The sequence below is a fragment of the Gopherus flavomarginatus genome, chromosome 9 (assembly GCF_025201925.1).
Source record: "Gopherus flavomarginatus isolate rGopFla2 chromosome 9, rGopFla2.mat.asm, whole genome shotgun sequence".
Lineage (NCBI taxonomy): Eukaryota > Metazoa > Chordata > Testudines > Testudinidae > Gopherus > Gopherus flavomarginatus.
Window position 1 is genome coordinate 51,370,595 of NC_066625.1, and position 24,158 is coordinate 51,394,752.

Here is a 24,158-nt window from a genome sequence, read left to right on the forward strand (position 1 = left end):
CTAAAGGGAGCTTGCAGATGTGTATAGACAATAAATCACTCAAGTCTGGTTTGGAAATTGCTGCTGGTTTATCTGGGACTAGAACCTAGGGCCCATAAACTGTGCGTGACATGCCCTGTTTGGCCTCTCAGCCAAGGGGTGAAAGAAGACAGAAGCCTAATTGCAACCACAGGATGTTCTCATGGACAAGGTACTGGGCAGAGCCCCACCACTGGGTCTGTTGCCTGTGCCACACCTTAACCAAGGGAGGGATGATGTACTCACGAGGGGAGAATGAGTGGGTCCTAGGGACTGTGCTAACTGGCAGGGGCTGCACTTCCTGCTCCTGAGGCACCACCCTGCAATAGAGGGGGAGGTGCAGACACCATGCTGGCCTTGCATGAGGTCCAAAGCAGGTCAGATGCTTCCAAGGTCACTGTTCAAACACCTTAGCCACAGTAGTGAGGCATAAAAGAAGCCAAAGGCTGGTTGTTGCCCTGCTCAGGAAGAAGCTATTTATGCAGGGGCTGTGAGCTGTGCCTTCTCAGAGGCCAGGGGACATTCAGGCCCTACAGGAAGTCCACTCCAGGCAGTGCTATAAAAAACACACTGATCACATTTATTAGTGCATGTGCTTCTTACAAAAGTGATGGACCCACACCCCCTCTGCTGGCCAGACAGAATGTGTTGGGTCACAGAGAACAGGAGAAGAGGCCGGGCAGGAGGTTGGTGGCAGGATACAGCTACCCAGAGGGTAGCTAGATCCAAGGGGCCCTGTGGAGAATCACAGGCCCCAGCCCTTCACAGGCCAGCTCTGCCTGCATGGCCCTGCCCTGGTGCTGGGGCAGGATGGTTTACTCTTTGGCAATGGCAAATGGTTTCTCCACCTCGATAGTGCCACAGTCAGCAATGGTGACATCCTTCAGGGGCTTGTCCCGACTGTCCGTCTTGGTGTTCTCCACCTTCCGCACCACATCCTAGGAGACACCCACAGTGAGGATGGGATTTGCCTACCCACAGGGTCCCCTGACAGCCAAAGCTGAGAGGGGTGTTTCCACCCTTTTCCCTTCTCCAGCTGGCAAGCACCAAGTCTAACTCCCAGCTGTTCCCTTGTCTCACCCTCAGGCCTGCTCCAGAAAACATATATAAGAAGCCTCCACTCCCAGGAGCCAGGACAATACTAGACTCACCTCCTTCAGCCTTTGTTTCCAGGGACACAGCAGCTATGGGCTCTGTCTGGCCCTCTAGCAAAGTCTAACATGCTGCCCAGGCCCCATTCCATCTGGGGCACACAGAGCCACTATGGATAAGCCATGCCAGGAAGGGTGCTTCCCCCACCCCACATCCCCCCAGCATCTCCCCTCCACAAGGTTGGGGTTCTCCTTACCATCCCTTCCAGGATTTTGCCAAACACAACATGCTTGCCATCCAGCCAGGGGGTCTTGACTGTGGTGATGAAGAACTGGGAGCCATTGGTGTCCTTGCCAGCGTTGGCCATGCTAACCCAGCCAGGTCCATAGTGCTTCAGCTTGAAGTTCTCATCAGGGAAACGGTCACCATAGATACTCTTGCCTGGCAACGAGAGAAAAGGGGCAGCTTAGTCATGGGTTCCATGCAGGTAAGCTCCCTCTGCTGGCACCAAAGGAGCGTATTAGCACATCCAGAGAGGCAGCAACCTGCATCAAGGAGAAGAGACCCCCCCATCATGCAGGGCTCAGTTCCTCGGTGAGGCTGCTGGGCAGTGCTCCCTCCATCTACAGGAACCAACACACCCTCTGAGAGGGAGGGGAAGTGACAGATATGGTCAGGGAGCCCCATGCTGGCAGGCGATGGGTGGACTGGGCTGTGGCTAAAAGCAGTGCTGTAGTATGAGCGCTTTCCAAACACAAGGATGGGTCCCGTTCCATAGACAGCTTCCAGGGCGGGAGCCAGGGGACACCCACCCTCTGCAAGTCACAACACAGATCTGCAGTAATGAGCTAGTCTCTGCTTGAACAGCAGTGGCTCAGCTTTAGGAATGAACAAGAGGGAAGGGTCCCAGGCAGAAGCCCTCCTAGTTCCTGTGTAAGGCTCATTGGCCAGGGCTCCCCCAGGGAGACTGAACTGTTAAGGGCATCTAGTGCCCATCCTTTGCCACGTGCCCACTTGGCTGCTAGTGCAAGGGTCAGGGTAGGGAGCCAAGATACATTGCACCAAAGGGCTGCTGCTAGAGCTAGCGAGCCGGAGTGACTAAGTGACCCTTGGTGGAGCTTCTTGTCTGTTCTCTTTTTGTGTGCCTGACTGACTGACTGAAGTTCATAGTGTGGTCGGTTTGTCTGCGGGGGCTGAGTGCTGAGCCTAGCCACCTGCTAGGCCAGGCTGGGAGCTTCTTAACAAGGTTCTCATCTGCCAGCCTTTCATTGAGTAGTCCTGCCCCTTTGTCAAGGGACCATAAAGGAGAACAGGGGGTTAAAAAGCCAGCTCCTAAGCAACCAGAGGAGCTAGCGAACTACAGTTTTGCAAGGGATTTCTGCCAATAAAACCTCCCTCTCCTCCAAAAAAACGCTGCAAGAGTAAAAACAATGCAGGCAGAAGTCCATCAGCAGAGCGGGGGCTACCCAGTTTGTGGTTTGAGCATTGGTCTGCTAAACCCAGGGTTGTGAGTTCAATCCTTGAGGGGGCCACTTAAGGATCTGGGGCAAAAATCAGTACTTGGTCCTGCTAATGAAGGCAGGGGGCTGGACTCGATGACCTTTCAAGGTCCCTTCCAGTTCTAGGAGATATATATATAATAATTGGAGATATACCTATTATTACCACCACCTGCCTTGTGGGTAGATGGCACGTGTGCATTTAGTGCAAGCAGCTCACGGCCCTTAGAGACAGATTATGGGCACTTGAGCCCAAAGTGGCTGAACTGGAGGAGCTAAGGGAGACAGAGAGGTACCCAGAGAACACTTTCTGGGACCCAGGAGAGCAGCCCCATCATCCAGTCTGACAGCCTCTGTGCTGCTGAGGAGGATGAAAGTCCTGGGGAAGGAGAACATCAAAGTGGAGCAGAGGGAACCGATCCCATGGTTGGGACCCTCCTTCTAAATAATGTCATGTGTTCTGTCGCAGTGAGGATGCCTCTTTAGGGGAGGGGACGCAGTTATTAGGAAGAGACAGTAATGGGGGATTCAGTCATCAGAAACACAAACAGCTGGATTTGTGATAACCAGGAGAACCGCATGGTGAAGTGCCTGCTGGGTGCAAAGGTTGTAGATCTCTCAAGACATCTAGCTAGATTAATATGTAGCGCTGGGGAGGAGCCAGTGGTCATGGTATAGGTAGATACCAGTGACACAGAGAAGGCAGGACAGAGGTTCTGGAGGCCAAATTTAGGCTGGTAGGTACCTCCATGGTAGCATCCTCTGAAATGCTTCCAGTTCCATATGCAGGGCCAGTCGCCAGGCGTAATTGCAGTGTGTCAATGCGGGAATGAGACAATGGTGGAGGGAGGAGGGTTTTAAGTTTTATTAGGAACCGGGGAACCTTTTGGGAAAGGAAGCAGCTACACAGGAAGGATAGGCTCCACCTAGTCCAAAATGGAACAAGACTGTTGGCCAGTAAAATTAAAAAGGTTGTAGATGAGTTTAAGTTAAGGACTGGGGGAAAGCCAACGGGCACAGAAGAGCACACGGTTCAGGCAAAGATTTCTCTTAGGGGAAGATTATTAATGGGGATTCTCTATATCCTAATAAAGAGGAGAGGATAGGAGTTGAGAGAATACAGGTGGGAGCTGAAGAGAAAGTCAAAAGAAAAGGAGTCCCATTCAGTTACATCACATGAAGGCAGACAACTAAATACTGACTTATTTTTAATAAGTGCTTGTACACAAGTGCTAGAAGTCTAAATACTAAGATGGGCGAACTTGAGTGCCTAGCATTAAATGAGGCTTTTGATAGTACAGGCATCACAGAAACTTGGTGGAATGATCATCAATGGGACACAGTAATACCAGGGTACAAAATATATAGGAATGACCAGGTAGGTCATGGTGGGGGAGTGGAACTATATGTAAAAGAAAACAGTCAAATATAGTAATCGTAAATGAATGAAATAGCACCATAGAATCTCTGTGGATAGAAATTCCATGCTTGAAGAACAACAAGATAGTAGAGGGATATACTATCGACCTCCTGACCAGGATGGTGATGGGGAATGCGAAAGGCTCAGAGGCTAGAACAAAAGAAAACTCAATAGTAACAGGAGATTTCAACTATCTCCATATTAACTAGGTACACATCCCCTCAGGACAGGATGCAGAAGACAAAATGCTGCTTGGAGCAGCTAGTCCTGGAAGCCACAAGGGGTGATTTAGTCCTAAGTGGTGCACGGGATCTGGTCCAAGAGGTGAACATAACTGGACTGCTTGGAAATAGCAACCATAATGTAATTAAATTTAACATCCTTGCAGGGGGGGGCACGGGGGGGAGAAGAATATGAAAGAAGCCCACCAAAGTAGCATTTAACTTCAAAAAGGGAAAATACATAAATACAAGTTAAACAGAAATTAAGAGGACCAAGAAATACCACTATGGCCAAGCAGAGTAAAAGAGGTGGCTGAGACAAAAAGGCATCCTTTAAAAACTGGGAGTCAAATCTGACTCAGGAAAATAGGAAGGAGAATAAACTCTGGCAAGACAAGCATAATTAGGCAGGCCAAAAAAGAATTTGAAGAGCAACCAGCAAAAGACAAAAACAGCAAAAAATTTTTAAGTACATCAGAAGCTGGTAGCTTGGCAAACTATCAGTGGGGCCACTGAATGATCGAAGTGCTAAAGAAGCATTTGTGGAAGGCAAGACCGTTTTAGAGAAGCTAAATTAATTCTTTGCATTGACCTTCCCTGCAGAGAATGTGAGGGAGATTCCCAAACCTGAGCCACTCTTTCCAGGTGACAAATCTGAGGGACTGTCCCAGAATGAGGTGTCAATAGAGGTGGTTTTGGAACAAACTGATAAATTAAACAGTTCTGAAGGAACTCAAAATATAAAACTGCAGAACTACTAACTGTGGTAAGTAATGTATCGCTTAAATCAGCTTCTGTACCAGATGACTGGAGGATAAATGTGACACCAATTTTTAAAAAAGGCTCCAGAGGCGAGGCCGGTAAGCCTAACTTCAGTACCAGGCAAATTGGCTGAAACTACAGCAAAGAACGGAATTATCAGACACATAGATGAACACAATTTGTTGGGGAAGAGTCAACATGGTTTTTGAAAAGGGAAATCGTGCCTCACCAATCTATTAGAATTCTTTGAGGCAGTCAAACAAACATGTGGACAAGGGTGATCCAGTGGACACAGTGTACTCAGACTTTCAAAAAGCCTTTGACAAGGTCCCTCACCAAAGGCTTCTAAGCAAAGTAAGCTGTCATGGGATAAGAGGGAAGGTCCTCTTATGGATCAGCAACTGGCTAAAAGACAGGAAACAAAGGGTAGGAATACATGGTCAGGTTTCATAATGGAGGTAAACAGTAGGGTCCCGCAGAGATTTGTACTGGGACCAGTGCTGTTCAACATATTCATAAATGATCTGGAAAAAGGGGTAAAACAGAGAGGTGGCAAAATTTGCAGACAATACAAAATTACTCAACTGACTGTAAAGAGTTACAAAGGGATCTCACAAAACTGGGTGACTGGGCAACAAAACGGCAGATGAAATTCAGTGTTGATAAATGCAAAGTAATGCACATTGAAAAACATAATCCCTACTAGACACACAAAATGACGGTGTCTAGATTAGCTGTTATCACTCAAGAAAGATCCTGGAGTCATTATGGATGGTTCTCTGAAAACATCTGTTCAATGTGCAGTGACAGTATTAAAAAAAAAGTTAGGAACCATTAGGAAAGGGATAGATAATAAGACAGTAAATATCACACTGCCACTATATAAATCGACGGGAAACCCACACCTGGAATACTGCATGTAGTTCTGGTCACCCCATCTCAGAAGAGATATTAGCAATGGAGGTGCAGAGGAGGGCAACAAAAAAATGATCGGGGGATGGAACAGCTTCCATATGAGGAGAGAGAGAAAGCCTGGGACTGTTCAGTTTGGAAGAGATGAGTAAGGGGGGATATTATAGAGGTCAACGAAATCATGACTGGGGTGGAAAAAGTGAGTAAGGGTTATTTACCCTTTTACATAACACAAGAACCAGGGGTCATCTGATGAAATGAACAGGCAGCAGGTTTAAAACGAACAAAAGGAAGGTATTCACATAACACAGAGTCACACTGCGGAACTCGATGCCAGGGGATGTTGTGAAAGGCCAAAAGTATAACTGGGTTCAAAAAGAACTAGGTAAGTTTATGCAGGAAAAGTCCATCAGTGGCTGTTAGCCAAGATCAAGAATACAACTCCATGCTTGGGTTTCCCTAAGCCTCAGACTGCCAGATACTGGGACTGGATGACTGGGGATGGATCCATCAATAATTACTTTGTTCTGTGAGTGCCCATTCTCAATGAGGTGCCCATCCTAACCTGGAGCTCTGCTTACAACAGCTGATGGGAGATGCTTCAGCTCAGGCCTGGCTGCTCACTGGGAAACCCTTTTTCACAGAACAGCCAGGAGCCCCCTACCAAAGGTGATGCCTGGTAGGGCGGTGTCTGAGCAAGAGCCTGAGTGCTGGGAAATGGCAGGACTCAGGAGAACCCCTCCATAGGCGTTGACTTCCCCTCTGCCCAGTGGGTGCTTGACCCTGCCCCTGTCCTGCCCAACCCCCCTTCCATCCCTTCCCCAAAGTCCCAACCCCACCCTGCTGTTTCCTACCCCAGCCCTGCCCTCATTCTACCCCCTTCCCCAAAGTCCCTGCCCTACCCTGCTGTTTCCCACCCCAGCCGTGCCCCCATTCCACCCCCTTCCCCCAAGTCCCCGCCCTACCCTGCTGTTTCCCACCCCAGCCCTGCCCCCATTCCACTCCCTTCCCCCAAGTCCCCGCCCCGACCCTGCCTCTTCTCCACCTCCTCCCCTGAGCACGCCATGTCCACCCCCCCAAGTCTGTTAGGCGGTGGGGGGTGGGAAGTGCTGGGTGGGAGGGGGAGGAGCAGGGACACAGTATATGGGGGCGGGGAAAGGAGGCGAGGAGCGGGCAGCTTGGCTGCCGGTGGGTGCAGAACACCCATGGAGTCAGCACCTATGCCTCTAACTCCAGAGTGGCTCTGTAGAGCACTGGGCAAGTGCAGCAGATTCACAGCGGAGGGAGTCCATGAGTAAGGCTCATGGCCTGAAGCACAGGACAGTGGCAGGGCGGCACAAACCCAGCATTACCTCCAGTGCCATCTCCGCGGGTGAAATCTCCTCCCTGGATCATGAAGTCCTTGATCACACGGTGGAACTTGCTGCCCTTGAACCCAAACCCTTTCTGAAACAGAGGAGAGTGAACATGAGGCCAGGGGAGGAGCAAGTGCCTGGGCAATAGCTAAGGGATTGCTCCGCCCCCTCATCACTGCTTCATTGCCTGCCCATGTCCCCAAAGAGGTGCTCCCCGCAGACAGGGCAGGTTGAGCTGATGGGGGAAGCCAGATCTTCCTCCTGGTTGCAGTCTCAGGCTGCAGTCTAGATTGTTCATTTATGTCCCTTAGCCTCATGGTTGGGAAGAAACCTTTTCAAAGGTGACTGATACTGCAGCACGGCATGCCTGAACCTGAAGCCAGGGTTGAGGGGGAGTCCAGGAACAGCTCAATGGGAGCAGGCTGAGCAGCGATTACTGGGAGAGTAGCAAATTCAGTGCAGAGGCAGGCAATTGGGCAAGCACAGGAGCTGGCTGGGTGAAGGGGAAGAGATGGGAACCTGGGGCAATTTCACGTCTTCTCCAGTGCATCCCAACTCAGGGTCCCAAGAGCTTTAGCTCCCAGCAAGCCCAGAGGGTAGTGGGACTTGTCTGCAGTCCCAGTGCAAGGCAGAGCTGAGAAGAGTTTAGTACTGCTAGGGGCTGCGATTTTTAGAAGGGTCAAAAGGAGTTCGACACCCAACTCCCACTGAAAGGCCTCAACCCAGTGCTCACCTCGGTGAGTGAGTGATCAGAGCCAAGGGCTCTGCTGGAGAACACTTCCTGGCCCTCAGCAGCAGGGGGTGCTCGGAGTCAGTGAGGGATCTGTTCTCACTGCAGTGGGCAGCGGTGCACTGACCCCTCCACCTTACCCAGTGAAGAAGGGGTGTAGCAAACAGTCTTCTGCATCGCACTCAGAAATCTCAGTCTCGGGCCCCAGGCTTCAGCCTTTTGATAGCCAGTTACATTAAAAAAAAGGAGACATGTCACACTGCCATTCCCTTGGGGTTTGGTTCACAGGCAGCCCAGCAGCAGGAGACCAGGAAGCATCTTGGTGCCTCCCCTAGGCTAGACCATGCTCCCCCACTCACTCCCCGCCCCCTCCGGCAGAACTAGAAGAGAGTGGGTATCAAAAGTGGGGCTGAAGTACCAGGATGCTGAGCACTGCTGCTAGACCTTTAACAGGTCTTTGTGGCTTGAGGCAACACCCCCGTCACATGTATTGAGGATAAACCTGAGCATAATTCTCAGGATCAGCCTGCAAAGGACAACTACCCTCTGAGCCAGCGTCTAGGCAGTTGGCACCCCACATCAAGGAGAAATGGAAGGCCTGCTCAACCAGTGACCATATCCAGCCTGGAATTAATATGGATGCTGACAACAGGCACACCTCCTGTGCTGCTGGTACAAGCTCCCTACTGCTCCCCAGCCCAGCACCTGACTTTCTCCCTGCTTCTGGAGGCGGTCGGTGAGAGTACACACACCCAGGACCAACACCAACTCATGCACACTGCAACTCTGGGTGAGCTGGAAAACTGGAGTGAGGGGCATTGCCCAGGGGTCCATTCACCTCTCCTGTGGCCAAGGCAACAAAGTTCTCCACAGTCTTTGGGACTGTCTTCCCAAAAAGGCCAAACACGATCCGGCCAACATCTTCGTCCCCGATCCGCAGATCAAAATACACCTGTGATACAAGGGAGGCAGCGTTAGCCAGGGATTCCTGTTTCTCCTGCTATGGTGTGGCACTTGGAATACCAAATGGAGCCAGTCAGATGACACCTCCCCATCTGCCAGGCCCAGGCACTGAGCCTATCTGGCTGGCTGGGTTACAGCAGCTCCTGCACATGGGATCCAGCTGCAAGTCATCCCCTGAGCTGTAAATCACCCCAACTCTGAGAAGCAGCATGAGGGGCAGAGGATTAAGCTCAATATCGGGAGGGGTTAGAAAACTCAGAGCCCTTTAGTGTTCATTTGGCTGCACCGTACAGACCTCTTTAAAAAGCAGGATATTAGCCCTTTCCATGTGGAGCACAAGTAACCCCATCAGACCACACTATCTGCCCTTTAGGGCAGGGCCTCTCTTCTTTACTCTAGGGCTATATTCGGAGCCACACACCTTTCTATTACAGAGACTCATGCACCAGCTGGCTCCTAAGCCAAGCCTGGCAGGGGTTCCTGCCTAGGGAAGCTTGGCTATCACGTTCCCCCACCCTGGCCTGGCACTGAGTCAGTGAGATGGCAGCAGGCTGAATGGGCTTAAAGAGAATTTCGCCATCAGAGCCTTCACTTTTGGGGTTCCCACTCCCAGAACAGCGCTGGCCTCACCTCACAGGCTGGCCTGCCCCTTCCCCGCAGCCCCACACCCGTCCACGGGGGAGTACGGCAGATCCCAGACTCCAGCGGTTTAAAGGGACCCTGTCATCCCACCCCCTGCCCTCCGACAGACCTCCCCGCTGATGCCATCTGCGCCTGGAGCGCGGGACAGGGCTGGCCAGGGCTCCGGACAGACGAGCCCCCCCGCCGGGATTAACCGAGACACTAACAAAGGCCGGCGGCACCGCCATCTTCAGCTCCCTCAACCCTTGGCGCCCGCCGCCCCTGCTGGCTGCCCAGGGGAGCCGCGACCGCGCGATCCCGGCTGGGAGGGACGGACCCCTCGGCTCAGGAGCACCCGTCTGAGCCTTCCCTGCTCCGACCCACCCCCGCACGGCTGGACCCGGCCTCGGGACCCACGAACCCCCGGGGGCCGGCAGCGGGCATCGCGTCCCGCTCTAGGGGAACCGAGTCCAGCCTGCCCCGGCTGGGGTGCGAAGCTCGGGGCCAGGAGGGGTAGGGTCCCGGGGAGATCCGGGCGGGGTAGGGCGGGCCCGGGCGGGGAGGAGATCAGGGTGGGGTAAGGGGCCCGGGGGATGAGGAGATGCGGGCGGGGGATACGGGCAGGGTAAGGGGGGAGGAGTGGAATGAGGAGATCCGGGCGGAGAAGGGGAGGCCTGGCCTGGGGTGGAGGCGGCGATCCAGGCAGGATAAGGGGGGTGAGGGGATGAGAAGATCCGGGCAGGGAAGGGGAGGCCCTGCGGGGGGGGGGGGGATAAGGAGAGCCGGGAGGGGAAGGGGAGGCGATCCAGGCAGGGTAAGGGGGGTGGGGGATGAGAAGATCCGGGCGGGGGGGGGGGGTCCAGGCAGGGTAAGCAGGGCGGGGGGATGAGAAGATCCGGCGGGGGAGGGGGCGATCCAGGCAGGGTAAGCAGGGTGGGGGATGAGAAGATCCGGCGGGGGGGGGCGATCCAGGCAGGGTAAGCAGGGCGGGGGGATGAGAAGATGCGGCGGGGGGGGGCGATCCAGGCAGGGTAAGCAGGGCGGGGGGATGAGAAGATCCGGCGGGGGGGGATCCAGGCAGGGTAAGCAGGGCGGGGGGGATGAGAAGATCCGGCGGGGGGGGGATCCAGGCAGGGTATGCAGGGCGGGGGGATGAGAAGATCCGGCGGGGGGGGGGGATCCAGGCAGGGTAAGCAGGGTGGGGGATGAGAAGATCCGGCGGGGGGGGGGCGATCCAGACAGGGTAACCAGGGTGGGGGATGAGAAGATCCGGCGGGGGGGGGATCCAGGCAGGGTAAGCAGGGCGGGGGGATGAGAAGATCCGGCGGGGGGGGGATCCAGGCAGGGTAAGCAGGGCGGGGGGATGAGAAGATCCGGCGGGGGGGGGATCCAGGCAGGGTAAGCAGGGTGGGGGATGAGAAGTCCGGCGGGGGGGGGATCCAGGCAGGGTAAGCAGGGTGGGGGATGAGAAGATCCGGCGGGGGGGGATCCAGGCAGGGTAAGCAGGGTGGGGGGATGAGAAGATGCGGCGGGGGGGGGATCCAGGCAGGGTAAGCAGGGCGGGGGGATGAGAAGATCCGGCGGGGGGGGATCCAGGCAGGGTAAGCAGGGTGGGGGATGAGAAGTCCGGCGGGGGGGGGGATCCAGGCAGGGTAAGCAGGGTGGGGGATGAGAAGTCCGGCGGGGGGGGGGGGCGATCCAGGCAGGGTAAGCAGGGTGGGGGATGAGAAGATGCGGCGGGGGGGGGGGGATCCAGGCAGGGTAAGCAGGGCGGGGGGATGAGAAGATCCGGCGGGGGGGGATCCAGGCAGGGTAAGCAGGGTGGGGGATGAGAAGTCCGGCGGGGGGGGGGATCCAGGCAGGGTAAGCAGGGCGGGGGGATGAGAAGATCCGGCGGGGGGGGATCCAGGCAGGGTAACCAGGGTGGGGGATGAGAAGTCCGGCGGGGGGGCGATCCAGGCAGGGTAAGCAGGGCGGGGGGATGAGAAGATCCGGCGGGGGGGGGGATCCAGGCAGGGTAAGCAGGGCGGGGGGATGAGAAGATCCGGCGGGGGGGGATCCAGGCAGGGTAAGCAGGGTGGGGGATGAGAAGATCCGGCGGGGGGGGGGCGGCCCACCTTGGCGGTGACCTTGGGCCCCTTCTTGCGCTCCTCGGCCCGCGAAGCGGCCGGTAGCAGCAGCACCAGCAGCGACCCGCCCAACAGCGCCGCGGCCACCAGCAGCTTCATCCTCCTGCGCTCGCAGCCAGGCCACAGCGCCCGCCGCGCCGCCAGCATCCGGGACCCGCGAGCGCCGCACCACCAGCCCCGCCCACCCGCCGCCCGGCCCGGGGAGGTTACGCCTCCGCTTCCCCGCCCTGGCAGTGGTACGGCCCGAATCGCTCCCCCGCCTACAAGCGCCGGGCGGAAGGAAGCAATCGATCCCGAATGGGAGGCGACGCTCCTCCCCCCAGCGAGCCAGGATAGCGCGTTCCATCCCGGACAGAGGGGGGCCAGGAACCGGCCCTAGAGCCTGCCACGTTTCCAGTTTCTCATTGGACCACAGCTTAGCCAACGGGAAGCGGGCACGGAAGGCCGGGCGCAGCGGCGCGCGCCGATTGGGCCAAGTGTCATCGACGGGGGATACGCGGCGCGCTCAGTGCGGGGACTCCGGCTGCCGGGTTAGGCGGCGGCCAGCCGACCAATGACTGTGTGTCCCGGGTGACCAGAACGGCCCCTTTTCTAATCCCAGCCCCGCCCGGCCTCGCGCCTTTGGCAGAAGGGGGGACTGGCCCCTTTGTTCTTGCCAGCTGGGTCGGGGGCCAGGGCAAATGCTCACTTTTGTCAATAGTGGGGGGTGGAGGAAGGGACGGGGGAGGGGAAGTGACAGGGCCAGACCCACGCAGGGTGGGGAGACACGGCTCAGGGAAGGCAGGACCCCGGCAAGCAGCCTGGCTTAGAGAGGAGGAGATGGTGTCCTGTTTTCCCTTTGGGAAATATGATCACCCTACAAACCAGATCCTGACTTAGTGAGCAAGGGGCTCTCAGCCATCTGCGGGGGCTCCTCAGCTCTCTGCAAAGAGACAGATGCGTGATGCAGCTTGGTACTAGCCCCCTGGGGGCTCTTAGCAGGAATGTTCCCTCCCCACGCCCCACTAAAACAGCCACATTCTTACAATAAAAAGCAAATATGGGCCCTTTTGAGCTGCTCGGGCCCTAAACATAAGAAGGGCTCTACTGGATCAGACCAAGGGTTCATCTAGCCAGTACCCTGTCTTCTGGCAGTGGCCAATGCCAGGGCCCCCAGAGGGAATGAACAGAGCAAGTAATCATCAAATGATCTGTCCCCCATTGGCAATTCCCAGCTTCTGGCAAACAGGCGAGGGCCATCATCTCTGCCCATCCTGGCCTATTCTCCATGGAATTACCTAGGTTTTGTTGAACCCTGTTAATTAGTTTGCTTATGCCTAGCACTAGCTCTGGCCTTGGAGTGTCCAGGGCTGAGTTACTCCTACAGCACACAAGAGGAAGCAGAGGACAGTAACCAGGGCCGGCCTTAGGATGTGCGGTGCCCAATTTGAACAGTTTCGATGGGGCCCAGCAAGGATGACTTAAAAAAAAAAAAAAAAAAAGTAAAACAACATGTGGGGCTTGTATTCACCAGGCGGTGCTCCGAGTCTTCGGCAGTGGGTCCTTCACTCGCTCCAGGTCTTCAGCTGCACTGAAGGACCTGCCACTGAAGTGCCGCCAAAGACCTGAAGTGCTGCCAGGTGAGTAAAAATTAAAAAGGTGCCTCTAGCCAGGTAAGGGATTCTCACTGGGTGCGGGGCCTTCTTAGATACGGGGCCCGATTCGGGGGAATTGGTGGAATAGGCCTAAAGCCGGCCCTGACAGTAACCCATGGCAGGAACTACAGCTTAGCGGCATGTATTCACTCACCGTGGTAGGGATGCATTCAGGACCCAGCTACAGCTAGTTAGAGCAGAGACAACGAGGAGCCCAGTGGCACCTTAAAGACTAACAGATTTATTCTAGCATAAGCTTTCATGGGTAAAAACCCCACTTCTTCAGATGCATGAGTGAAAATTACAGGTGCAGGTATAAATATACTGACACATGAAGAGAAGGTAGTTTCCTTACAAGTGAAGAACCAGAGCTGACAAGGCCAATTCAGCAGGGTGGATGTGATCCACTCCCAATAATTGATGAGATGTCAATACTAAGAGAGGGAAAATTGCTTTTTCAGTGAGCTAGCCACTCCCAGTCCCCATTCAAGCCCAAATTAATGGTGTTTAGTTTGCAAATGAATTGTTGCTCTGCAGTTTCTCTTTGAAGTCTGTTTCTGAAGTTTTGTTTGAAGGACGGCTACTTTTAAATCTGTTATTGGATGTCTACAGAGATTGACTCCTCCTTGTTTTTATGGATACAGACTAACACAGCTACTGCTCTGATACTTAGAACAGAGAATCACTCCTGGAGCCCAGCACTCTAAACCCAGCCTTAAACGCTACTTGGGTGCACTACCATGCTCCAAGGGCGACACTGCCAGAGCTGCATAGGTGGGTGGAATCTCAGCTCAGCAGATACTTCCCCATATTCATAAAGGCCTTTTCTAAAGTAGGATTTAAGGTTTGATGGTCTCATATGTTAGCAGAAAAGAGCTATGCATTTTTGGAATCAAGCATCACATACTGTTTAGGCAATGGCTCCAGTCTCTCTATCACCTATAGTAAAACACCAGTACAGTAAGCACGCTTAGGCCTTCAGCTTTTCCTTTGTTTGGGTGCCTTCAGTTGTAAGTACAACTGGAATGTAGGAAGACATCACTGGAAGTAGCCTTACATGTATCTAGAGGAGAAAACCCAAAGCAACATGTTTAGTTTTCCCTGACAACATAGAATCCAAAAATGTTAAAAAATATAAAAGCAGGAAAGCACTTGTATACAGAGATCCCTATGGCCCAGTTAGAAGGGGCTCAGAATAAATTTGCAATGGAACGACCTCTAAACTACCGTAGCAGTAGCAGGAAGCCCAAGATCTGCCTCTGTTTTGAGGCACCAACAACAGACTATAACAGCGTTTAAAAGAGAACTGGATAAATTCATGGTGGTTAAGTCCATTAATGGCTATTCGCCAGGATGGGTAAGGAATGGTGTCCCTAGCCTCTGTTTGTCAGAGGATGGAGATGGATGGCAGGAAAGAGATCACTTGATCATTTCTTGTTAGGCCCACTCCCTCTGGGGCACCTGGCACTAGACAGGATACTGGGCTAGATGGACCTTTGGTCTGACCTGGTATGGCCGTTCTTAACAGTTGAACCACTAGGGCAGCTGAGCAGCATGCTCAGATCCTGTCATCAATCCACCTATCCCAAGTGTCCTGTGAGAGTGTGATGGTCTTTATGGGCCCTACGTAACTCTCATGAAGGAGACAATAGTGATCAGGGAAAAGGAGAGTTTGCTATTCAGATAGCTTTGAACACTATGATGAGCTGCTAATGGTAATAGGGTGGTCTGCCTAGCTACTAGATTTTTTTGCCTGGACTAAAAAGTTTTCATGCTATTTTGCAAAGCTGTGTATTACATTTACATTTTTCAGATGAACACCTCCTCTGGAGAGGAGTGAGACAGGTATTTGGTCCAATGGTATTTTGTCTGTTTGGGATAAGCATACTCCCTTGTTGCTACTGCTCAACAGTGCATACAAGCTATGCACTACAAGAGCAGCTGCCTCTATTTGCCTGACATTTCAAATGGGCAGGTTGGCCCATATAAGATCCTGAATGCATAAATCAAACTTTATAAAAGACTAAGAAGTGGGAACAGACAGTAAAGGTAAGACATTTTATTTTACATACAAAAAGGGTGCAAATGCGAGCCCTGCCCCCCAAAAGGGGAAGGGGAGTAATTAAAGATCACATTTGTTGTGTTTCTCCTGATACCCCAGTAATGGGCAAATCAGAAAGCGAAACCAACAGTAAGCAGGACCCATTTTCTTGATGGAAAGGAGCTCCCCCTGGAGGGGTCTTCCCCATGGTATAAGCCCTTATCCTGGTTGAACCATTTCAAACACATTTTAAATTGACATTCATGTTAAAAAATACTACAAGTTCCATGTTCACAGCTGAGCTTTGAGACCAGTGCCTGAAATATGAATAAAACATTGCATTACATATTTAAAACAAAAGATAAAAAACTCAAGGCATTTTAAACAAGAATCAGACATCCACACAATATTTAAAAAATGATTTCCACAGCTGATTTTCATGTATTTTACAGTAAAAAAGTTGCAATTAACATCCCCTCAAAAGTACAAAGGGCTAAATTAAAGAAATAGACAAAATAAATTATAGCTGGTAAAGTTTCCAGTGGGAATTAATCACTTGACAGTAGTTTTCATTTGGGGGTTTGTGGTGTATTTGGTATAATCTACAAGTTCCCAGAGGATACTCTTCTCTCTGTCTGATAATTACAAATAAGACTTTATCAGGACCAGCTTGCTGTTCTAATTGGGAAGAGAGAACTTGTCACTTGTTTTCTTCCAAGAACACCTGGAAAAATCAAGGTTCTCAGAGTTGCTTGAACTGTGCAGCTAGAGTGATACAGATGGGGAACGAGCATCTACTGTGAAGATCATTTTCCTGAGACACTCCCAAAAGGATTAGACGTCTTTTAAAGCCTTTTCCTGCCTGTATTCCTCCTGGCTTGGCTTGCACCTGTGATTTGGGCAGGGCAAAGACAACACAGAGAACTGTCCCTGTTCTGGGTGGTTTCTCCCTACTCTGGGGGATCAGAACCTGGCCCTTGCTTCAATTGGTATGAATTCAATGAGGCCCCAAGGCTCTGATCTCTTGCCCTGGAAATACTTGTGATGTACTAAAGAGCATGTTGAGACTGCCCCAGAAAGGTGGGGAGAGGAGTGAGAAAAGAAAAAAATCTTGGTCAGAGAGTCTGAAGTTTCTTTAAAATATGAAGTTTGGTCAATCAAACTAGAAACCCACAGAGAAGTGTTCACTTATTTCAGACTCTGAAGCCCAGCTTTACACACATCTTTACACAAATACTGGAGTGGGGTTCCTTTTGGATGTAGGGAATACATTTTTCATGTTCTCTATTCAAATAGATCTGAATCAGTATATATCACCTATTATTGTACAACTATTAAGCCCGAGAAACAAATTCTGCTGTAGTCAGTTACCTGGAAATGTAACTGAAAACACCCAACACTTTAAAACCACATAGTCACTCAAGTACAGTAAGAGATCTAGGGCACGGTACCGCCAAACACTGTGCAAATTGCAAGTATCCTGCAGAGGGGAATGTTCACCTAGAAGTTGGTAACTGAAACTTCACTTACAAACCAACCCTTGACAAAGAGATGGAGCTGGCAGCTGTCACCCGCATTCAAGGCCTGCAAGCAGGTCAGAAAGACTTTCCCTGGAATGTCAGTGGTATTGTAGAAAAGCAAAGTTTCCCCATTTATATGCCTTTAGCACTCTCTCTCTCACACTCAGATATGCTGGTTTGCAGGGGAGCACAGGATGGCAGCTATGGCTATATGGACACCGTTTTTGGACATTCAGCTCCCCCTGGGGGTTTAAACAGCACTCCCTCCAAAACACAATCTGAAATAACAAGCACTACCAAGGAAGGGCTCAGCTCAGCTCAGTCTCCAGTTTGCTCTCTATTTACAGATGCCATGCAACAAGCTCAGGAACCCAGACATGTTACTCATGTCAGAATCCTGGGTCAAAACGGAATACTATGAAGTTACTGCTTGCTAATTGGTTACTGGAAACAATCAAACCACAAAAGAAGAGATGGCCTCATATAGATGTTTTAAAGAGCCAGGAGAAGGCCATTTTGAGGTTTCTTTTCCTTCTCAAAGAGCACGAGTGTTCCTGGGAGCAGTGGTTCTGGAAACTATCAGATACAGTTCATGCTAAAAGAGTGATTACTTTGAAGGCTGTGATCAAGTAGGAGTGAGGTTTCCAGCTAAACAGCCCCTGGCATTAAGCAGTTACTAACACTGAGAATCATCACAGACAGAATGCTATGTGAGCTTTTTCTGTCTAAGTATATTGAAAGCTACTTTTAGAAGATGCTTCTTTTGGCTAATAAGGAGCAGCTGCTTTAATGCATTTTTTCCAACTGTACTGAGAATAAATAAGCAATTGCTATTTGCATGCTGGAAACCTCTTGATCATGGCAGTTCAGCAGATTAGTTGACTCATTTCAACTACCCAAGCATTGCTTACTAGATATCTGGTTCACAAGCACCTGTCCTCCACTTTACACACAACAGAGCAGCTAAATTATGGACAATGAGGAAGACAATGCTCAACATGAGTGCAAGTCATTTCCACCCTCCCTCGTGAGCTGGGGTTTCACAATGTTGCACACAACCTGCTGATGTTATGTTCTGCTTAGATTCTGATGTGGACTGAGCATAACTCCAGAGTTCAGCTAAAGCAAGAGCTGCTGCTGAATTTTCAGTTGCTGTAGTGGCACAGCCTTTCTGTAGTGTACTGGCCAGGAGGCAGGAGTAGGTCATGCTCTTGCCATTTGGGGAAGACAAATTTGATGTTTTGCCACACTGTAGTTGACATACAAAAGGACTACTGATTATGCTGCACGTGGTTAGCACATTTCTGATTAGTTCACATCCATTTGTGTTCAAACAATAGACCCCAAAGTCACCAGTGATGGTGCCTGCTTTCTTTTATCAGGGAAGTGGGACAGGGGAAGTGTGCAGAGAAGAGGGTTAGTTCCAGCATTCCTTAGCTAAGCTATATAAGGCTGGACTGTTCATGGCTTTAAAGAAAGAAAAAGCATTTAAAAAGCTCCCACACTGTACATGATCCCCTCAAAGAGGGTTTCAGAGCTTCTTTAACACAGGAGGGAAGGGTTACCAAGAGAGCTGAGATTGAAGCAGAGAAAACATCTGTAAGTGTTCTCAGGAAGGGGTAATAATTACATCTATACATGGAGTTCAATACAGCAGTGCAATATTTTATTGAAAACCTCACTTGAGACCTCAGGAGACTGCAATGGAACATTGGTGGGTCCCTGCTGCAGGGGAGTCACGTCTGGAAATCCAGCTGCAGTATTAGGCCATGCGAAGGAAGCATAGGACAGCCAGATGATGCTCCCGCTCAGCAGCTCCACCGTCCAGCTGTGATCTGAGATTCTCTCCTCTCATCTTCTTGGAAGAATGCAGGTATATACCAACTAATACATTAGCTTCCAGTGGGGAGGAGAGGCAGGGAATTAATGTAGGTGGGTTTAATGCTCTAATCCCTACCGTAAAATGGGCCCGCTCAATCTGGTTTTTATCACCAGTCACTTCTTGAACCTCCTCGGTTAAATAATCTCCTTAGAATAAGATTTACTGTTTACCCGCTTTTTACATCCTTTGCCCTTCTGAAGAGTCTAACGTATGACTATAGTGCAAGAGGGCTTGGTATAAGTGAGCATTACCAGCATGCCTTGGGGAGAGACGTTCCCTCCCCTACATATACATTATCATAGGATTAAAAGAAAACTGACTCCCCAGAGCAAAGCAGTAGTGGGGGCATGAAATGGCTTTCAAACTGACCCTCTTAAAAACAAGGAAAATTTTCTACCAATCAAATACATTCACTTGCTTAAAAATATTTAAGAACAAAAAAAATGCAGAAACGCTCCCCTCTCACACATACTTTGCAAACTACAAGCTACTCCCTGATTGGAAAGAGTTAGGAATGACTGAACAATGTCAGGAAATGCAGAAGGAACTGAGTTTCTCCTCTGAGTTTTGGTAACAGGCACTTAATGGGGTTTAGGAGGGCAGCAATGCATGTGCCTCAGGGCTCAGTACAATCTGGAGAGCTGGGAGCATACAACTGCTTTCTCCCCACAAATTCCTGCGCCTCCCTCCCCCCAAGATGCCGAACCATGGTTTCCTATGGTGAGAGTCTGAGGAAATGCTCATTTTAAACAGCCTGACTTCTTAGAAAGTCAACAGGAGTGGAAGAGTTCAGGAAGAGGCAGAGCGGCAAAACTAAGCGATTAAATGTCCCCTGCCCTCCTCTCCTTGGGAGAAAGAAAAGGGGTTAAGGAGTCCAAGCAGCCACACTCATGGGGAATGGATAGTCCTTTCCTTGTGCACCCCACTTGTTACACTTAACGGAAAACATCTTGCAGAATTAAAATGGTGGGTTTACAAATCTCTTGGTGGGTTAGTGAATGAAGAGCAAGCTAGCCTGCAGCTTAACTTCACCCCAGTGGTGGAGAGAGGAAAGAGCAGCAAAACCCTTGGCTATATCTGCTTTCTTTCCATTTGAATAAGGCATTAAGATCCCAGCAGAAAATGGCTAGCAGCTGAGAAACACCCCAAAGGGATTCTCCGAGAGAGCAGAAAAAGGGGCTGAGTTTCACACTACAAATCCTAACCACTGAACTGCAGCAGAGGGCTCGCCTGCCTTCCTGCTGCTCTGCCTGAAGGGGGAGGGAGCCTCTGCCCCCCCTTGAAACATAAACTCTCCTTCCCTATGTCTTCCCAGCACTCCCATCGCTTCCCTTTCAGTGCGTGCCACTACATGCACTCAGAGGCAGCTGGAAGAGATGGTATATTAAAGCCTCCATACTCTGCCTCTGTAGGGAATTCAAGCACTGGGGTGGGAGAGCCCTAGCTACATGACAACTACCGCCCCTGAAATGAGGGGTCTAATCCCACGCTGATGTGATATGCAAACAGGCAAAGCAGGAGGAACCAATTCCTAACCTCCACAAAAAAGCTTCTTTAGCTCTTGTAAACCTTTGCCACACTCACCCCAAACAATTTCCCCCAGGAGTAACCGCAGCTGCCTCCTCAGAGCTCAGCAATCCCGACACTGGGATATGAGAGTTCACGTGCAAAGTGCCCTAAGTCTTTTCTAAATAATGGTTTGGCTCAAGAATGGTGTGTTAAAAAGACCTTTGCTCCCACTTCAGGGAGAACCGCATGGTGTGTGCTCCAGGCCCCACAGAGAGCTCTGCGCCTGCACTCAAGCCTAGGCAGCTTGCAGAGTGCTCCTGAAGCTTACACAAGGACTGATTTGAGTAGCCTATCTGGCCACCTGCAGATGCAGTCACTGTAAGACAGTTAAGTGTCCACTCCTTGCTGGGGTAGCTTTGTGCTCTCTAACACTTCCATTGTAGAGCATTCAGTAAATTGAAAGAAAAGGTGCTTACTCCATAATCAACTTCCCAGAAACCATCTGAGAAGTTAGAAGGCCACCCTGCCATACAAAATATCTACAGTTTGGGAAACATCAGGTTTCCAATTATGTAATCCATATCTATTTGTCTACCCAGAGAAAACTCCTCCAGCTCAGCAAGGCTGATGCCTCTCCCTGCTCCAACAGAAAGCTATGCCTTCCAACTCCAGGCTGGTTATGTCAGGCACCAAGTAGGAAACCATGGTAGGGACGTTCACTGGCAGCTACAAAGGATGATTCAAAATTCAAGTAGGTTTCTCTCAGCGCATGACCCACAATGGGTGATAGGAACCCCAGACTAGCTTTAGGGTTTTCTGGATGTTGCAAGCAAACCCTCTGTTAAGGACATTCTTTGCACCCCTCCACATTCCAAGCTGAATGTCTGTCTGTGCCGGCATCACTTGTCCATGCAAAAATCTACAGACACAATATGCATCTGTAATGCTAAAAAATAATAAAAAGTGCAACAATGTCAGTTTCTTTAAAACAATCCGCACTGCTCTGTTACAGTTGGAGAAGTGAGCGAACAAGGAAGCCAGAGAACCCAAGGGACTGGAACAGTAGATTGCAAGTCTCACGCTACAGGATAACTGTTCCCGAGGAAGCCTGTGTCCCACTGCTGTACCTGGCCAGGCTGGCAGTACAAGCTGACACTGAAAGGGACTGCGGGGAGAAATTGCCTCATACCCGCCAGGCCCTTCTCCCACATGTCTTTCCTGCCCAGACAACCACCTATCGCCCTCCCCTTAGCCAAAGAAGCCTCCCAGGGGTATTTCCATTGGGGAGAGAGGAGGATGGATGGGCAGAGTGTGTGTGAGGGGGAGTAAAGTGAGCAGGAAACAAAGCATAATTCTCAGGTTTGAGTGAATGATGCCTTCTGCCGTAAACAATGGGAAGGAGGGTCAGCCAGCCAGTCCACCTGGCAACCTGAGCCAGCTGCAGTCCTGATCCCAAAAAGAGCTTCAGGCTTGGAGCGAATGAGTAGACCATGGAGCAGATCCACCCCAGAGCGGTTTGTTTTGGAACGATTTTCTTCTCTCTTTTTGGTTTAAAATGTCACTTGTTTCTCTTCCTCCTATGTCGCCTCCTCCCCCTAGAGAGAAGCTCCTTTCAGTAAGACATGGCAGGAGCTGCAGGTGGAGTTCCCACAAGTCTCCAGGAGGCACCGGTCATTTGTGACGCTGCGCAGTCTTCTTCCTTTTCCTCTTAAAGAAGCAGCAGCACCTGGAGCACAAAGAACACAGCAGGTCAGTAGAGTGGACTAGACCCTCCAGCAGCCTCCCCCACCCCCGACTTCCATGAACTGCACAGGGTGGGCTTCTTCCCTTCCTTCAGAGTACATGCAATGGGATCTCAACATGTCCAGCACTAAGGACAAAACAGACCTACCAATACCTCCTCCAATAGGAGGAAAGTCCACGAGGCCAACAGCAGACCAGTCTAGCCCACAACAGAAGGGGCAGCAGTACAGTGCTCAGACAAGGGCCAATGGATCACCATAAAGGCAGGTGGCCAGGTGCTTTCACACACTGGGATTTGCTCTTATGGAAGAGGAAGTTCAACTGATCATTATTATTTATGTTTTGCTGATGACCGAAGGCCATGCTCAGTATCAGGAACTGGCTGTGCCAGATGCTGTATGAAGCCAAGGTCCTTGCCCCAAGGAACTTAATTGGGAACAAGGAAATAAGGCACAATAGCCAACAGGGGAGGCAGATGAAGTCTTGCAGCAGAACAGGGATCTCCAGTTGCTGGGAGTGAAGGAAACAGGTGAGAGACACTAACAGGCTGTTTCCCTCTGCCCAAAACTACTAATCAACTGTGCCCTAAAAGGTGCTGAAATGGTTTGAATCAGGCCTGACTAAATATTTTCAGTCACATGATGTGCTGTGTTTCTAAACTGCTCATGGTAAGCTGAAAAGGACTAGTTCTGAAAAGGTCTGATTGGGGGCCAGCTTCCTTTACTGAACCCTTGACTGATGGTAAGTAATCAGAGTTTCAGTTTAAAGACCAATAGTTTAGTCTGCAAATATACAACCCCTGCTTCTTCCCTGATCTGGGGCAGGGAAGGCTATCAGTGCACAGTGAACAGGGAGGCAAAAAGACAGCATAATGGAGATCGAGGTGGTATGAAATAAACACCCTTCAGAGCTGATTCTCGAAAGATGCAGGTTTTGTTTGTGGGATATACTAAAATGAGTCACCCAGTCTGTTAGCTCCAGCTGGTTCCTCAGGAATTACATGGCATTTAAAGACAACTCTGTATTCAGGTTCTAGTGTCAGGAACATCTGCATGGAAAGACTTTTGTACTTTGCAAGTTCACCTGCTGCCGTGCTGCTTATCCTCTTCCCCATGACATCACAACTATTTCCTCAGTGACCAGTTGTGATATTAGGGTTATGGCCTTTGAGGAGGGAGGAGAAGAATAAGGAACAGGTGGAGAGGTATGCAAAAATCCTGTTTTCATGCCAGTACCTCTAACAAGTACACAGAAGCAAAGACATTGAGAAGCTATGCCACAGAACGGCAGCAACATCTGCAGGCAGACTCATTTTCTATTGGGTCAGTGGCAGCTCTAAACAAGTTTTTAATATGGGTATTTATCTGAGAGCTGAAATATACACTACTGCCCCTGAGGAGTGCATGCCCTCTCCTGTCTCAGCCCAATTACAAGTGATTGAAAATGAGGGATAACTACTTAATCGTCTTAGTAAGCACACTTACTGCTAGTGAGAGGTGCTAGACTGGCAGCCCAGGAGAGCGATACCCTCCATATAGCCATGAGCAGATACAGAAATGGCAACAAGAAGGCAAGTGTACATACACCATGCCCGCCTATGCGTCTCAGCCCCAGCCAGCAGCAATCACCTCTAAGGGTGATGGGCAGTTCAGTCTCCATGGCTTACCCTTAGCTTCCCTCCAGAGATTTCCTACGGGCAGAGCCAGCTCCAGGGTTTTTGCTGCCCCAAGCGGGACAGTGAGGGGAAAGAAGTGCACGATTGTGATCAGCAGCAGCCCCACTGCGCTGCTTTCTTCTTTGGCGGCAATTCGGTGGCAGGTCCTTCCCTCCAAGAGGAACCCACCGCTGAATTGCCGCCGAAGAGCCCGACGTGCCACCCCTTCCTTTTGGCTACCCCAAGCACCTGCTTGCTGAGCTGGTGCCTGGAGCTGGCCCTGCCTACGGAGGGTCTGTTATGGAGGTAGGGGTGGTGAACACGTGACATGAATACCCTGTCACTAGCAAATGGATCATTTCACATAGGCCCTGGATAACCATCAGATGGTAATGACTTTGGACACTATCACACTAAGATGGTTTTGGATGAGAGACCTAGAGGTTCATAACT

The 24,158-nt window shown here is 50.9% G+C and overlaps 2 protein-coding genes across 5 annotated transcripts in view; both read right to left on the reverse strand.

The window, feature by feature from the left end:
* Window positions 1-575: 575 nt before the first annotated feature.
* Window positions 576-11,888, reverse strand: PPIB (peptidylprolyl isomerase B). The gene is made up of 5 exons (XM_050967449.1): window positions 11,711-11,888; window positions 8,848-8,961; window positions 7,277-7,370; window positions 1,367-1,551; window positions 576-956 (listed from the first exon to the last, which is right to left on the reverse strand). Exons 1-5 carry the CDS (start codon window positions 11,867-11,869, stop codon window positions 834-836), a joined length of 675 nt encoding a protein of 224 aa, XP_050823406.1. The 5' UTR covers window positions 11,870-11,888; the 3' UTR covers window positions 576-833.
* Window positions 11,889-15,400: 3,512 nt separating this feature from the next.
* CSNK1G1 (casein kinase 1 gamma 1) overlaps window positions 15,401-24,158 on the reverse strand; it is a 292,459-nt gene continuing 283,701 nt past the window's right edge. For all 4 annotated transcript variants that reach the window (XR_007776268.1, XM_050967443.1, XM_050967442.1 and 1 more), the window contains one exon: window positions 15,401-22,034. Coding sequence is in view for 3 of the 4 variants with exons in the window: in XM_050967443.1 (XP_050823400.1) it covers window positions 21,980-22,034 (55 nt within the window). In the remaining variant the exon portion in view is untranslated. The remainder of the gene's footprint in view (window positions 22,035-24,158) is intronic.